At 41.5% G+C, this 13808-nt stretch overlaps 1 protein-coding gene across 7 annotated transcripts in view; it reads left to right on the top strand.

Annotated features, from left to right (window-relative positions):
• The first annotated feature begins 491 nt into the window (after positions 1-491).
• Positions 492-13808, top strand: part of LOC117981721 (uncharacterized) — a 215765-nt gene continuing 202448 nt past the window's right edge. For all 7 annotated transcript variants that reach the window (XM_055091838.2, XM_034967619.3, XM_034967618.3 and 4 more), the window contains exon 1: positions 492-3430. In XM_055091838.2, coding sequence (XP_054947813.1) covers positions 1987-2928 — 942 coding nt within the window. In that variant the 5' untranslated portion in view covers positions 492-1986 and the 3' untranslated portion in view covers positions 2929-3430. The remainder of the gene's footprint in view (positions 3431-13808) is intronic.

Genomic DNA, 13808 nt, shown 5'->3' with positions numbered 1-13808 from the left:
AACTGGGACACCAGGGTCCCCGGGGCCCAGCGCAAGGGCTGATGCGAAGACACTTTCTTCCTCGGGGACCCAGGCTCTGCTTCTCTGCGACGTTTTTGTTTTTGTTTTTTTCGCTATTCCCCAAGTGCCTCACCTTCCCCTCATGGGCTTTCTGCCCGCCTTGAGGTACCACTAGCGGGCCCGAAGCGCACCCTGGTTTCGAGCCAGGGACGCTAAGGTCTCCGGGGCCCAGTTCAGGGCTGATGGGTAGGGACGTTCGTCTGTGGGGGACCCAGGCCCCACTTCTGGGCGGCGCAGTTTTTTTATTTTTTTCTCTGCCCCAGGTGTCTCACCTTTCCCTCATGGGCCTTCTGTCTGCCTTGGGGTACCCCTAGCAGGCCGAGGCGCACGCTGGGCTCGAGCCAGGGATACCAGGGTCCCTGGGGCGCAGCGCAAGCGCTGATGTGAGGACAGTTTCTTCTGTGGGGGAGCCAGGCCCCGCTTATAGGCGGCGCGGTTGCTGGTTTTTTTTTTTTTCTCTGCCCCAGGTGCACCACCTTCCCCTCATGGGCCTTCTGCCCGCTTTTGGGCACCCCTAGCGGCCTGAAGCGCACCCTGGTCTCGAACCAGGAATGCCAGGGTCACCTGGGCCCAGCGCAAGGGCTGATGGGAAGACACTTTTGTCCCTTGGGGACCCAGGCTCTGCTTCTCCGTGGTGCGGTTTTTTTTTTTTTTTCTGCCACAGGTGCCTCACCTCGCCTTCCTCAAACCTCAACTGCCCCTCATGGGATTTCTGCCCGCTTGTCTTCCGAGGCTGCGGTGTGGATCTCGCACTGCGGCCGCCTCGCCTTGGCTGGGGAGAACCTCGGTGGGTAGGATTCAGAGGGGCTTTTGGTTTCCCGTTTTCCACACTGAACCCTTCTAACTGGTCTCTGACCCTGATTATTAAGGGCTGCAAACAGGAAGGATTTTATTCACCATTGATGCGGCTCCGAGTAGTCCCAAAGCGAGGCAGTGCCCCCAAGGTCTGTGCTGAGAACGCTGCTCTGCCTTCGCGGTGTCTCCCAGGTGTGTGCTGAGCAGAACGCAGCTCCACCCTCGCGGTGCCCCTGGCCCGCCCGCCCGGGTCTGTGCTGAGGAGAACATGCTCCGCTTCGCTGTATCTCCGAAGTCTGTGCAGAGGAGAACTCAGCTCCGCCCTGGCAATGCTCTCCGGGTCTGTGCTGAGGAGAAGGCAGCTCCGCCCTCGCAAAGGCACAGGGCGCCGGCGCAGGCGCAGAGAGGCGCACGGGGGTACCCCTAGCGGGCCGAGGCCCACCTGTGGCTCGAACCAGGGTCTCCAGGGTCCACAGGGCCCAGAGCAGGAGCTGATGGGAAGGCATTTTCATCGTGGGGGACCCAGGCCCTGCTTCTCCGTGGCGCGGGTTGTTTTTTTTTCTTTTTCTGTGACAGGTGCCTCACCACTCCTCCCTCAAAACTCACCTTCCCTCATGGGCTTTGTGCTCCCAAAGCTCTCCTTGGGGTGCACGTAGCGGCTGAGGCACACCCTGAGCTCGAACCAGGGACACCAGGGTCCCCGGGTCCCAGTGCAGGGACTGATGGGAAGACACTTTCGTCCGTGGGGAATCAGGCCGCGCTTCTCTGCGGCGAAGTTTTTTTTTTCTCTGTCCCAGGTGCCTCACCTTCCCCTTATGGGCTTTCTGCCCACCTTGGGGTAACACTAGTGGCCCGAGGCGTACCCTGGGATCAAACCAGGGACGCCAGGGACCTCAGTGCCAAGAGAACGGGCTAAGGAGAAAACAATTTCCTCCGTGAGGGACCCAGACACTGCTTCTCGGCGGCGCGTTTCTTTACTTTCTCTGCCTCAGGTGCCTCACCTTCCGCTCATGGACCATTTGTTCGCTTTCTGGTACCGCAAGCGGTCCCGAAGCGCACCCTGGGCTCGAACCAGGGTCGTCACTGTCCACTCTGCACAGGGTACGGCATAATGGGAAGGCACTTTAATCCATGGGGGACCCAGGCCCCGCTTGTCTGAGGCGAGGTCTCCTGTTTTTTTTCTGCCCCTGGTGCCTCACCTCTATTCCCACAAACTTCAAATTCAACTCATGGGCCTTCTGTCCGAGTTGGGGTACCCCTAGTGGCCCGACGCGCACCCTGGGCGCCAACGACGGATGCCAGGGTCCCTGGGAACCAGCGCAAGGGCTGATGGGAAGACATTTTCGTCAGTGGATGACCCAGAAACCGCTTGGCGATGCATTTTTTTCTCTGCCCCAGGTGCATCAACTTCCCCCCATCAGCCTCCTGTCTCTCTGCACCTGCGCCGGCGCCGTGCTCTTCTCTGCGCCGCCACCGTTGCTGGGGGATGGGTCCCTGAGACTTGGCGAAGTAGGAGTACTGGACTCGAGCACAGGCCCTGTCTCGCAGGTTTTCAGGTGCGCTTGGCGTTTCCTCCGCTTTGAGGGGCAGGTCTCCAGTGGCCCCCGGGCGCAGGCCTGGACATCACTGTCCGTCTCGTCGTCGCCCACCACGGCCTCAGAGACACAGGCTCACTGCATGTGCTCTTGGGGGACGTCAGTGCCACGTGTGGTCACACTGGCTCCGGCTCGGACTAGCCTCTGTCTCTCTTTGCCCGTGTCGCCGGAAGCCGCGTCGAGATGCCGGAGCCCCCGGGCCTTGGAGATGAAGGCAGGCCCCTGCTCCACCCAGGAAGGAGGGAGGCAGTGGGCTCGTGGGTCAGTGCCTTTGCAGGCGACAGCACGCCTTGCGGCCCTGGGGATCTTTCTGTACCCCGGCGAGAGCCTTTCCGCCTCACTGCATTGTAACCCCATTCCGGATCACCGGGTGGGATCCATCATCGGATCCCAAGAGGAGTCCGCGCAGCCCAGCCGACACCCCGAAGCTCCTCCTTCACCGGGAACCCAAGCAGAAGACCGATCAAGGAGGTCCTGACGACAGGACTCCTATGGGTCCGACCCTGGGTCTCCCGCAGGCCCCTCTGGTAGTCCTCTTCCCACCCGCCGCCCGGGACTGCGCCGCAGCCTCCGCCCCAGTCCCCGCAGCCGCCGCCCCAGTCCCCGCAGCCGCCGCGTCGCCGCCATGTTTTAAAGGGTCGGCAGCATGACTCTGCCGAGTAAGGGGGGGTGGGGCGGGTGAGTCGGCCTCGCCAGTGCGCATGCGCGAGGCCCGAGCCGCCGCTTTAGTCACAGTGACCGCCACCGTTGCCCGGGGATGGGTCCCTGAGACTTGGCGAAGTAGGAGCCCTGTGTGATCGTGCGTCAGAGTCGGGGCTGAGACCAGCCCTGGCCAGGGCAGTTACCAGGACGGTCTCCGGAGGCCGGGATTCGCGGAGGGTCCACCAGCAGGAAGAAACCCCAGGAGGAAGAAACCTCAGACAGATCGCCGAGGAGGCAGCGCGGGATCCCAGCCTCAGGCGTGCGCGGACGGTGTGCGGGTGAGTCTCCCCAAAAGTGGCGCCCTTGTGATGTGGAGGACAGGTCTCCCTGTGTGCCTGTGGGCTGCTGTCTCACCGGTGGCTCGTAGTCGCGGAGAGCAGAACCCAGCAGCTTCAGGGGCTGCCTGGGGGTGGGTGTTACCTGCTGTCTGTCTGTGTCCGTTATGAGGGGGTGTGTGTGTGTCTGTCTGTCTGTCTGTCTGTGTGTCTGCGTGTATGTGCGCGCGCGCGCGCGTGAGTGTCTGTGTGCCCACTACCGTCTCTCTCTTAAGTCTCTCTCTCTCTCTCCCTTCTCGCTCTTTCCGTCGCCCTCTCTTTCTGTCTCTGTCCGTCTGTGTGTGCGTGCGCCTTGGGACACATGTTCCCTGTGCGCCGGAGGCTGGGTTTCTTGCACGTCGGCCTTTCTTCTGGTCAGCCTCTCCCCGCGTCTCTGCCTGGGTGTGCGTGCGCCTTGGGACACATGTTCCCTGTGCGCCGGAGGCTGGGTTTCTTGCACGTCGGCCTTTCTTCTGGTCAGCCTCTCCCCGCGTCTCTGCCTGGGTGTTGTGGCCGGTTGGCAATCGTTTTCCCGGCGGTTCCGGTTTGGGAGTCTGTGAAGGCCTGGGCAACGTGGGCATCTGCGTCGGAGCCGCAGGGGTTTTCATTCCCTCCCCATCCGGAGCAGCCTCTTTGCTAGGCTAGATCCAGACGACCGCTCCCCAACCAAGGACAACGGCCTCCCAGGCGCTCATTGTCCACCCGCAGGAGGGTGCCCGCAGACCTTCCAGAAGATGCTTCTCACGCCTCTTGCCCTGCCCTCTGCCCTCATGGAGAAATCTAGCCACAGCTCGACGCAGGGACGGAGAAGGAAGCCGGCAAGGGGATGGGGCAAGCCTCTCTCTCACTCAAAGGCAGTATAGAAGTCCACCACAGAGGCATATCCAGTATGGTGCCCACCACCTCATCTTGGGGCTGGGTGAAGGGCAGGTGGCACTGCAGGAAATAGTAGCCTTGTTCTCTGTCCTCAATTTGTTCCAAGATTGCGGCCCACACCAGTGCTTGGGCTTGTGAGAATGGAGGGCTCTCCAACAGTTCAGAAACAAGCAGTCTGCCGCAGAGGTGAGAAGAGCAAAAGACACCCCTACCTATGCTTTTCCATGGAACATCAAGTCCCTCAGAGTATAATGTCTGCTGGGTTCTTGCTTCCTTATTTTTCTGTATTCAAGTTTCTTCTTGTGGTGCTCTAGCACACTTCCGTCTATATAGATATTGGAATTAACGATTATTTATCCATAACTTTGCTTTCTCTTTCTGAGAATAACTAGAGTCAAATATCTATAGTCAGTCATATTGAAGAAAAACCTCAGAAATATACTTCTTAGTAACTCAACACCCAAGAGCAAATCATAATGGAAATTATAAAATATTTTTAATTAAAAAATGTATACTACATTATAAAATGTGTCATTTTAGAGGAAAATGTAGAACCTTAAATTCTTATTTTATGAGGACAACAAATTAATTTTTAAAATGTTTTGAATTTATTGGTAGAAGTTAGAAATATCAACAGAAATAAAAGGAAATAAAAAATACATGCATAGTGATTAAGAATACAGGGAAAGAAAGGTCAAGAAATATGGCCAAAAGTTAATTTGTTGTTGTAGGAGCCATACAATAACAAAACTCTGGAGAAATGACTTGATAAAATTAAGAGAAGAAACAAGTATGCAATCTCAGGAATCAAAATAGGAAATAATTATACATCAGGTGTCAAGAATTTTTTTTGTTTTTTGGAAAGGATCTGTTGGTAATTATTTTAGGTTTTTGGGCTATATGGTTTGTTGCAACTAATTCTATTGTTGTGGCATAAATTGACAGTATGTCAATGAATGAGCATGACAGTGTTCCTGTAATACTTTATTTATAAATACTGTCTGGCTTATTTGCCACAGTTTATTGAGTTTTGTTATAAATAAAACAAATATCAAGAAGGTAAATTAGTGTAGTATGAAAACGTTTAATTCAATAAATTTGGAAATATATGTAAAATGTGTACAATTACTTGAAACATGCATTTTTCCAAAAGTAACCTAAAGTGAAAAGAAAAATCTGAATTGTGCTACAACAAATGCATGTAATCAGTAGTCAGAAATCATATCATAAAGATAATTTCAAGCCATGATGACTTTACTGGCAAGTTGTTTCAAACATGAAACAAAACAATAATTCCAATCTTACATACAATTCTTTCTGAGCATGAAACAGGAAAGAACATACTCTACTTTATTTTATTATGCTATTATGACTCTGATATTATAACCTGACAAGGATAGTAAAGGGAAAGTAAATTAAACACCAATGTAATTTATGAAAATATTGAAGGAAAACTTAAAAAAGTTCCATGCAGAAATAAGCAATGCATTAAAATGTAAGACATCACAGCCAATGTTTATTCTAAGAAACCCTGGGAAGCAATAATGGCCTCATGTAAAGGTATCAATTAATATGATACACCACAACAAATAACTTAACAATATTATAAGCATATTTAATTTTATTTTCTTAAAAAGTCATACATTTTAACAACCCGAAATTAAAAGAGAATCTAGTTTAACTGATAACATTTGTTTTCAAAAGTTCTATTGAAATTATAACACTTAACAATGGAATGTTCAAATATTTCCTTTGTGATTGGGAACAAAATAAACTTAGATGGTACAAGCAATTTTATTTATCCTTTTGCAGGTCTTAGACACTGGGATAGGATTGTAAATATTAAAAAAATAAGAATTATGAAAGAGAAAACAGATTACTATGTTACCGATGACACTAAGTACACAGAAAATTCAAAATGATTGTAAGATACATTATACTAATGAATATGAGCTTTTAGCAAGATGCTTTGACACAAACGTATTATGCAATATTGAAATGCATTTCAAATAAGTAGAGAACTTTATTTAGATGTGTCAATGTGGCTTACTCTCACAAACATAATATTTAGTGGCATGATTAAGTCACAAAAGAATATGTACAGTATAACTCAGTTTAAATAAAGTTCAAATAAACATAGACATAACATTGACATAAATAGATTCTTGAATTGAAAGACTTTAATGAAATCACTTCTCCCCAAAATTAATCTTTGTAACTAGTGCATCCAAAGTAAAACCCAGTAAGGTTTGATTTAGATATTGACAAGCTAATTCTAGAATTTATGTAAACTCTAAAAATATTAAAATTCAGTTAATAATTTATTGAGGAAGGAAAAATATATTACAGGAAATATTATAAGAATTAATGCAATGTGGTATTAACAAAGTAATAAATAATCAATGAAATGGAATAGGTAGACTACAGTAAGGAAAATATAAGAACCCATGATATGTAAGAAAGCTAGTATTATAGATCAGTGGTGAAAAATAAATTTGCCAATAAATGAGAGTGAGAAAACTGGCTATACATATGGAAAATAATTAAAGTGATCCTTTACCTTATATAATATTTAACAATCAATTCCTTGGCGATCAATATTTAAATGTAAAGCCAGGCAAAAATTACAGAAAACCCGACAGTAAAACAAAGAAAATGGCTTGCACATGTGCTTTATAAAATGTACAATGTAAGTGTCCACCATACATATTTAGAATCACTTTAACTTATTTTTAACACAAAAATGCAAATGAAAATTTTTATATGTACATTATTACTTATACAACAGATTGACCAAAGACGGTCTGACAAGACAGACTTCTGGCAAACATATAGAGCAATAATAATTTCATATGCTTTCCTGGAAATGGAAATTATATCTGTTTTAAAAAGAGGCTTGTATTACCCAGTAATATTGAAGATGACCATATATTCTAATCAGCAATTGGCTTTCACTCCTTATTTTGTATGTACATGGTTGGCCATTAAGAAATGTAATCCAAAATATTTACAGGCTCAGTTAAGTACTATAAGCAATGCAAAAGTTAAACAACAGTAGAATGTGGTAGATTCATACAGTGGAATACTACACTTTAGAAAAAAATAGATAACTTTATTTAGATATGTTAATGCGGCTTACTCTCACAAACATAATATGCAGTGGTATGATTAAGTCACAAAAGGATATGTACAATATAATTCAGTTTAAATAAAGTTCAAGAACACAAAACAGCAAGTTGGATTGTTTATAAAAGGTTTACTGGACACTAAATCTATAAAGATAATAATAGAAATTATTTTAACACATCCTTCAATTACCTTTCATTCCTCCAGAAATTTGTTGAAACCTCTTGAATGCCTATGACCTTTCTCATTTCCTCCACTGTTTAATTTCCTTTTATACTTTGTTTAAAACTTTGAATGGACATATGAGAGATGAAGTCATATTTTTCTAAATAAGTTCAAAAATATTTTGCTTTAAAATATAAGTAGTGATTAAATTTCTAAGAATTGAGCAATAGTTGAATGTTATAAATTTAGTTTTCATGAATATTTCTCTCTCCACATTTCTTCTTCTCAACTTGCTCATATCCCTTCAAATGACAAAATACTTAGAAGTATTTGAGTCAAGTTAGATATATTTTTGAAGATATTATTTGCTTATTTATCTATGAGAGGTCAACAAGAACTTCCATGAATATTAGGAAAGCAAATGTCGGTAGCTCTATTCACTTCAATATTGAATTCACCTATATCTGAAATTTAAATGTCAGTGATAAGACTGACAGAAAGTGTCACACACTTTAGGTAACACAGCACTAAGTGGCAACACTTTAATATTGTCACTATTACATTTTTCAGATATACAATATATACTTTACCAAGAATCCTAGTCTATTATGTTCTAAGGATGAGCTGTCTTTATACAAATTCACAATAAATAGCTGTGTAAATAAGAGTTACCATTTTTATTTTATAGCATAAAATGTATTTCAAATAGTTGTACAAATCAGATATGTTATAAAAGAAACATCTTTCCTATTATTGAATTACCCAAAGTTGCTTACCTAACATAGAATCTTGTGGAGGAAAATAGGCCAGTGAAATTCAGTGATTATTCATTATGATCAAGGTGATTAGTACAGAAATCTCCATGACTATTCTGTGCAGTGTCTTTTCTTTAACAATATTTTATAATCATTCTTATTTTTACTTTCTGTAGACAAATCCTTTCTTGTTTTGCCTCCTTTTAGGTACTTTTGAGATTATAAAAGTATATAGTAAAAACAAATGCACACACAAAACTATTCGGTTGGTATACTTTATTTTGTTAGAATAGATTTAGTCCAGGTATATTCCAGTGGTTTCTTACTGAGAGTCCATCCTAGTCCCCTGATTATTACTTGAGTGTTCACTGATGGTTTTTCCTTCTTGTTAACAGGAAATAGTTTTGGTTTCTGCTAAAAATGGCAGTTGCCACCAGTATGTGCGAGTTTTATTTCTTAGAAAATAACTATATTTTATATTTGGTGAATATCTTAGTTTTGCATTTAATTTGCTAAGCAGAATCAATGCAATCACTATCATATTCTATAGTTTTTCCTAACAGATTGATAGAGTAAAATGTATGGTTTTTCTAATTTTTAGCATTTGTGTCCAATAAAATGACTTTATATAATTTTTTTCTTGTTGGTTCATTTTTTTTCCGGTCAAAGTTTCTTCTTTAGTTTCTCATATAATTGATTCAAAACTCCTAAGTGATGATCACAGTAACCTTAGGTATTTCTTAATTCTCCATAATAAATATAGCATCTGAGTCTAATTTCTTCTGGGAGATTTATTAACTTTTAAGATAGCATGTGTCACTTACATAATCTAACAATGCATTTTGCATACTAAAATGATGAAACATTCTTAATGAATTTAAATAGCTACTTTATCAGAAACAGGAGTCATAGGTTGAATTTTTATGTGGGTAGTAGAGCTAAGAATATTTGTAAAACAGCTCTCCATGATGGGCTCCAACAGGATGAAGTAAGACCACCTACCAAGGAAGTAAGATCAGTCCCAAAATGAACTGTACATGAAATTCTGCTCTAAGATCTTTTTGCTTTTTAACATGATTTCAGAAAAGGCTAATTTTTGTAATGGACTACAATACTTGTTTTGCTACATAAGCTTTCAGGATTTTTTTTCTTTTATTTTTATTTTAAAATTAATTTTTGAGCAGCATTCTTGACTGCAAGAAAGCTTCTGTCAGTTTCCCAAATTACTCAAATAACTCAAATAACATGTATTTTACACTGAAAATCATGAGCTCCTTAACTCAAAGATTTTCCTTGTTGTTTAACTATTTACCATACAATTACTTGTAAATGAAATGTATAACATAAATATGCGCTAACATAAAGGAAGATGTTTAAATATTTTTTAGACTTCTGAAAAAAGATAAAACTCTCGGTTTTTAAGAACATTGTATCTTTCATTTTATCTTTCTTTCTCCTCCAAATATATTAATAACTGTCCTTCTATTTGTTACATTCTTTTACTTAAAGGGACTAAAGTATAAATCAGGTAATTAATACACAAAACTTTATTCTGTCCCTTGCTTGTAGCACTACTTCATTCCAGTTTCCTCAGAGTTTATTATATAAATCAGACAGATTTGTAAATAAGTATTTTACAGTCTACATTTATTTGATTATTAAAATGGAAACAGAATAAAATGTGAACAGATAACAAACTTGTGTGTTTCTCCATCTTTTCAAGTTGATCAGGTATATGGATGGCATTTTAAATAATGTGTTAAATTTAGAGAATACATTAAATAGAAAAGAAAATTGTGGGAAATAGGAAAGCCTTTCCATTAAGGGTTTAGATATAAAATGTTCTATTCAGTTACAAACTAAACCTAAAATGAGAGGGTTTTTTTGTTTAACTGAAAGAGCTAGAGAGTAATTAAAGGTAATTGGCATGTTATTATTCTTAAAAGGTTCGCTTTTCTGTTCTAAGAATACCAGGGAACAATTGAATAGATAAAAAGCAAACTATAAATTGCCAAATAGATCTTTTGTATAATAATACATCTCCCAAGACAAAAGATATTTCAGACCCATAAAAAATAAGGGAAGTGTATTTGCCTGACTGGTCTTGCATCTTGCCTGACCACAATGAATTTGCATCAGATTTTAAACTCACAGAGTTATAAAATATCTTAATGTGTTAAGAGGGAATCAAAAGTGAATGTGATTAACTTGAAGGAACTAGTTGGCAGACTTTAACATTAGGCTAGTAGAAACTATTTAATAAATAAAACTGAAAGCAGAAAAATACTTTTCTTAAATAATTATTAGTGGCAGATTTATACTGTTAATATTATTGATTCAATCTGGGAAGTCCTCCCTCTTGCCCTTTCTCTACCCAGATCTTGCATTCTTTTGCAAAATAAGAACAATAGAAACTCTATTATTATTATTATTATTGTTATTATTTTTTTTTTTGGAGACAGAGTCTCGCTCTATCGCCCAGGCTGGAGTGTAGTGGCGCGATCTTGGCTCACTCAACCTCCGCCTCCCGGGTTCACGCCATTCTCCTGCCTCAGCCTCCCGACTAGCTGGGACTGCAGGCTCCCGCCACCATGCCTGGCTAATTTTTTGTATTTTGTTTAGTAGAGACGGGGTTTTACCGTGTTAGCCAGGATGGTCTTGATCCCCTGACCTCGTGATCCGCCCGCCTCGGCCTCCCAAAGTGCTGGGATTACACGCTTGAGCCACTGCGCCCGGCAACAAACTCATTATTAAGTCACTTATTTACTATTCTATTCCTCAATGAACTCTTTTGTAGACTTCTACCCCATCTATAACCAATGCAGTGGTACTCCTCCCTCTCATATTTAGTTTCTCAGCTCAAGTAAGACTTCCTCAGAGGTTTAATCTAATTAATCTTAATCTAATTAAAATAGAAACCCTTACCCATTTATTCTGTCCAAAGCAACATGTTTCCCCTCCCCTCCCCTTCCCCTCCCCTTCTCCTCCCCTTCTCTTCCCCTTCCCTTCCCCTTCCTTTCCTTCCCCTTCTTTCCCCTTGCCTTCCTTCCTGCCTTCTTTCTTTTCCTTCTTTCTGTCTTTTCTAATACAAGGCTTGACCACTGGGGTAAAATTGTCAAAATGTAAAAAGGAGATCATTAAAAAATAAATAGTACCTAAGTAGTATGCTAAAATATACATGGGGCAAGATCATCTTTGCATTTTATGCTTGGGTGCATTCTGGACCACCTTAATCTTTTTTTTTCTTCCCTAAGACAGAGTCTCTCTCTGTCATGCAGGCTGGAATGCAGTGGCACCATGATGATTCACTACAGCCTCCACCTCCGAGGCTCAAGTGATTAATCTTAAATAGTGCAATTATTCTATTTAATCACAAATGTCAGCATCTCTTTTCCTTAGTTTTGGCACATGGTTTTCACCTTTTATCCTCTCTCTCTCTCTCTCTCTCCATGCTTCATTATATTAGTTCCCTAGGCTATCACAACAAATTGACACAAACTAAATGACTTCAACAACAGCAATGTATTCTAAAACAGTTCTAGAGGCTAGAAGTCCTAAATACAGTGGGGCCACACTCGCTCTGAGGTCCCTAGAGAGAATCCATTCTGTGGATCTTCCAGCTTCTGGGGGCTGCCAGCATTCCTTTACTCATGCCAGCATTCCTTTACCCCAGCTTCTGGGGGCTGCACCACTCCAATCTCTGCTCCCTGGTCACATTGCCTCCTCTTCTGTGTGTCAAGTCTCCCTCTGACTCACTCTTAAAAGAACATTTGTCAGGCCAGGCACAGTGGCTCATGCCTGTAATCCCAGCAATTTGGGAGGCCGAGGAGGGCGAATAACTTGAGGTCAGGAGTTTGAGACCAGCCTGGCTAACATGGTGAAACCCTTCCTCTAATAAAAGTATAAAAATTATCTGGGCATGATGGCAGGCGCTTGTGATCCCACTCCTCAGGAGGCTGAGGCAGGAGAGTTGCTTGAACCTGGGAGGCAGAGGTTGCAGTGAGCAGAGATTGCACCACTGCACTCCTCCAGCCTGGGCGAAAGAACAAGGCTCCATCTCAAAAAAAAAAAAAAAAAAAGAACATTTGTCATTGAACTAAAGACCCGTGAGTATATTTCAGAATAAGCCCCTTCCCTTAAAGTCCTTAACTTAATCACAAGCATTGCCATATAAGGTAATATTCACTGTTTAACGTGTCATTATATTCAAAGATTCCAAGGATTAACGCGTCACATATCTTTTAGAAAAAACTATTCGGCCTACTAAACTCGATGAGTCTTCATCTACTGAGACTCAGGCCGAGTCAGATAAAAAGCTTTACAATATTCCACACCTCTCTCTACACGTGTTAAAAACAAGGAGAAAGAGTTTCTCTTAAAATTTTAAGTTCCCTAAAAATAGAACAAAAGCAGAAACAATTGAGGTTTTTCTGGTTGTTGCTGTTTGTGTCTTTATTTTTAAAGATTCTACTTTGTACCATATATGCATGGTAAATTATTCATTATCATATCTGCTTCTTTTTTTTCATTTGAAGTAATCATATTCCATGGAAAATATTTAAATTCCCAGGCATTGTTAGCTGTAGAGCTCATAAAATGTTCAATGCTTCAGTGAGTTGCAAATTGAAAACAGAAATAAATTCTTGGAGAAAAACTTGACAGTATTCTACACACTTTGCTCTTGATTGATGTCATGTGGTGATTCCAATAAATGACTTTTTTCAAACAACTTAAACTATAACTGATTTAAGTAAATGGGGGTGCAATGGTTCTTTCTTATAGATCTCATCTGCTGAGATGCTATACACAGAATTTCAATCATCTTACCCTATGATTTTTCAAAGGTGTATAAGAATGAATAATAATATTATTCATTATTATTTATCCTAAAAATAAAAATAATTATTATATTCATTATTCTAAAAATAAATTTTTGTTTATTATTAATAAAATAACGTATAAGGATACATTTATTTATTTATTACAATCATGAAGATATTTAGAATGTACCATTTTCTAGGTAGTAAACTAGTGCTTCACATATTTTTGTTCATTTAATCTTTATTTTTATAAGTCAACAACTATAGATATTATTTTATATTATTTATACTTTATGAAATATAATAAAGACATTTTAAAATATATATCAAATATATATTATAAAGTATTACATTATAAAATACTATATTTTATAAAGTAGATGACTATCGATATAGTCATTATATAGATGAGTAAACTGAGGCATATTGTTTCTATAAAAACCTCAAGAGCGCACATAAAATAAATGCTGCAGTCAATGAGCCAAAACATCATACTAAGGATTTTGCTTCCAGAAGCTGCACTCTTAACTACTAGGCTCTAATGCCTCTTTTTATATAAATGATACCATACTGTTTGTTCTCTTTTGATCTAGCTTCTAT

This window comes from Pan paniscus, chromosome 11, assembly GCF_029289425.2.
Source record: "Pan paniscus chromosome 11, NHGRI_mPanPan1-v2.0_pri, whole genome shotgun sequence".
In the NCBI taxonomy this organism is placed as follows: Eukaryota; Metazoa; Chordata; class Mammalia; order Primates; family Hominidae; genus Pan; species Pan paniscus.
This window is presented reverse-complemented; position numbering and strand designations above follow the sequence as displayed.